Raw genomic sequence first — 1,476 nt, forward strand, 5'->3', positions numbered from 1 at the left:
ATGTTCTTATATCACCAGCCTGATTTAAGAGATTAGATGTGTTGCTGAAAAGTTACATGGCACAAACAAAATAATTTAACAGGGGACCTGGAAGTGTGTATAACTACAAAGAGTCATTTAATTTAGAATGTATTTGTTTCGGACTTGACTCAGTTTAATCTAAGTTTTTTGTTTATAGAATTTACTAATGGAAAACTTTATCAAATACTTCTTCAGACTGCATAGGTGAGGTAGAGTGAGGAGAGAAATTACACTTTAAATCATGAACTATAAGGAAGACAACTTGTTTCTAAGAGTGTCAGATAGGTGGGATCTATACAAATGCCTGTAAGCAAATCTCCAGAGTTGCTGATGCCGGGCCTGCTCAGAGCTGTGGGGTCTCCTTCTCAAAGTAGGAAGGGATTGTATCCTGGAGTCCCTTTTGCTTTCCTTTTCCCCTGCCTGCAAGGCATTAAAGTTATTAAAGCCATTACTTTAACCAGTGCTTTCCTTTGCTTTTTTGCCTTTTACTGACGTTGATGTGTAGCTCATTTTCTTCTTAGGGGTGGTTGGCCTTGGCAGGTTTCCCTGTGGCTGAAGTCGTCCCATGGAGATGGCAGGCTCCTCTGCGGTGCTACGCTCCTGAGTAGCTGCTGGGTCCTTACAGCAGCACATTGTTTCAAGAGGTATGTGTCCACCTTCCCAAACAACCCAGTGTAGCTTCTATTCATCAGTTATTCCAATCCCCTCATGCTCTACAGCACTCAAGGTGTCAGAGCCAGGCTATGAGCCTTCTCTGCTTGTGCCAGCAGCCCTGTAGAATGAGGGAGTGACACAAAGAGCAAAGAGAGCACTTAGAAAGCCACTTGCTACCCTGGTGTTACAGTAAATTCCAGATTTAGGGAGAATAGAAGAAGAGGGGTTTTTGGAGAGGAGGCAGCAATGTCAGTGCTCCCCCCAAGAACGTGTCTGAGGCTGAAATTATATCTTTGTAGAGGTAGAAGAGACCTCAGATTATTTAGTTATAAATGATAAGGAGTAGGGAATGCAGTTGTAGTGTTTTTGATCCTTTGAGTCTTGGTGTCTTGTACCTTTGAGAGGTTGCATCTGTTTCATTCTTGGTTTCTTATAGTTTAGTCCTGATTATTTCATCTTGTCCCAAACATTTTATCAGTCCTTTCTGAAGTCTTCCCAGTTCAGAGGAGAGGTCACGCAGAGTTACCAGAGTCACAGAGCTCATGGTGGCAGATACTGCAGTAGAACCGGCTCTCCTTTCTCTTTGTTAAGTGCTGTTTTGTGGGCCTTGGTTAATGGCCCTGTCCTCAGCATTAATTTTGGTATTTAAATATGTATACCAATGCTTGTCAAAATATTGATAATTATTAAAGCAATGTGTTGAGTACAGTTTCATTATATTATTTTAATTTTGTGTCTTGAACATTGTCACAATGAAGTTTTAAAAAAATGTGTACCATATTGTTGAAACATTTTTGCAAG

General features: G+C 40.8%; 1 protein-coding gene across 1 annotated transcript in view; it reads left to right on the forward strand.

Moving 5' to 3' along the window:
* Nucleotides 1-1,476, forward strand: part of LOC105501449 (neurotrypsin-like) — a 47,106-nt gene that overhangs the window by 34,266 nt on the left and 11,364 nt on the right. Inside the window, exon 5 of the mRNA XM_011927425.1 lies at nt 527-665. Within this exon, the coding sequence (XP_011782815.1) occupies nt 527-665 (139 nt within the window). The remainder of the gene's footprint in view (nt 1-526; nt 666-1,476) is intronic.

The sequence above is a fragment of the Colobus angolensis genome, unplaced genomic scaffold (genome assembly GCF_000951035.1).
Source record: "Colobus angolensis palliatus isolate OR3802 unplaced genomic scaffold, Cang.pa_1.0 Scaffold71, whole genome shotgun sequence".
Taxonomy (NCBI): Eukaryota; Metazoa; Chordata; class Mammalia; order Primates; family Cercopithecidae; genus Colobus; species Colobus angolensis.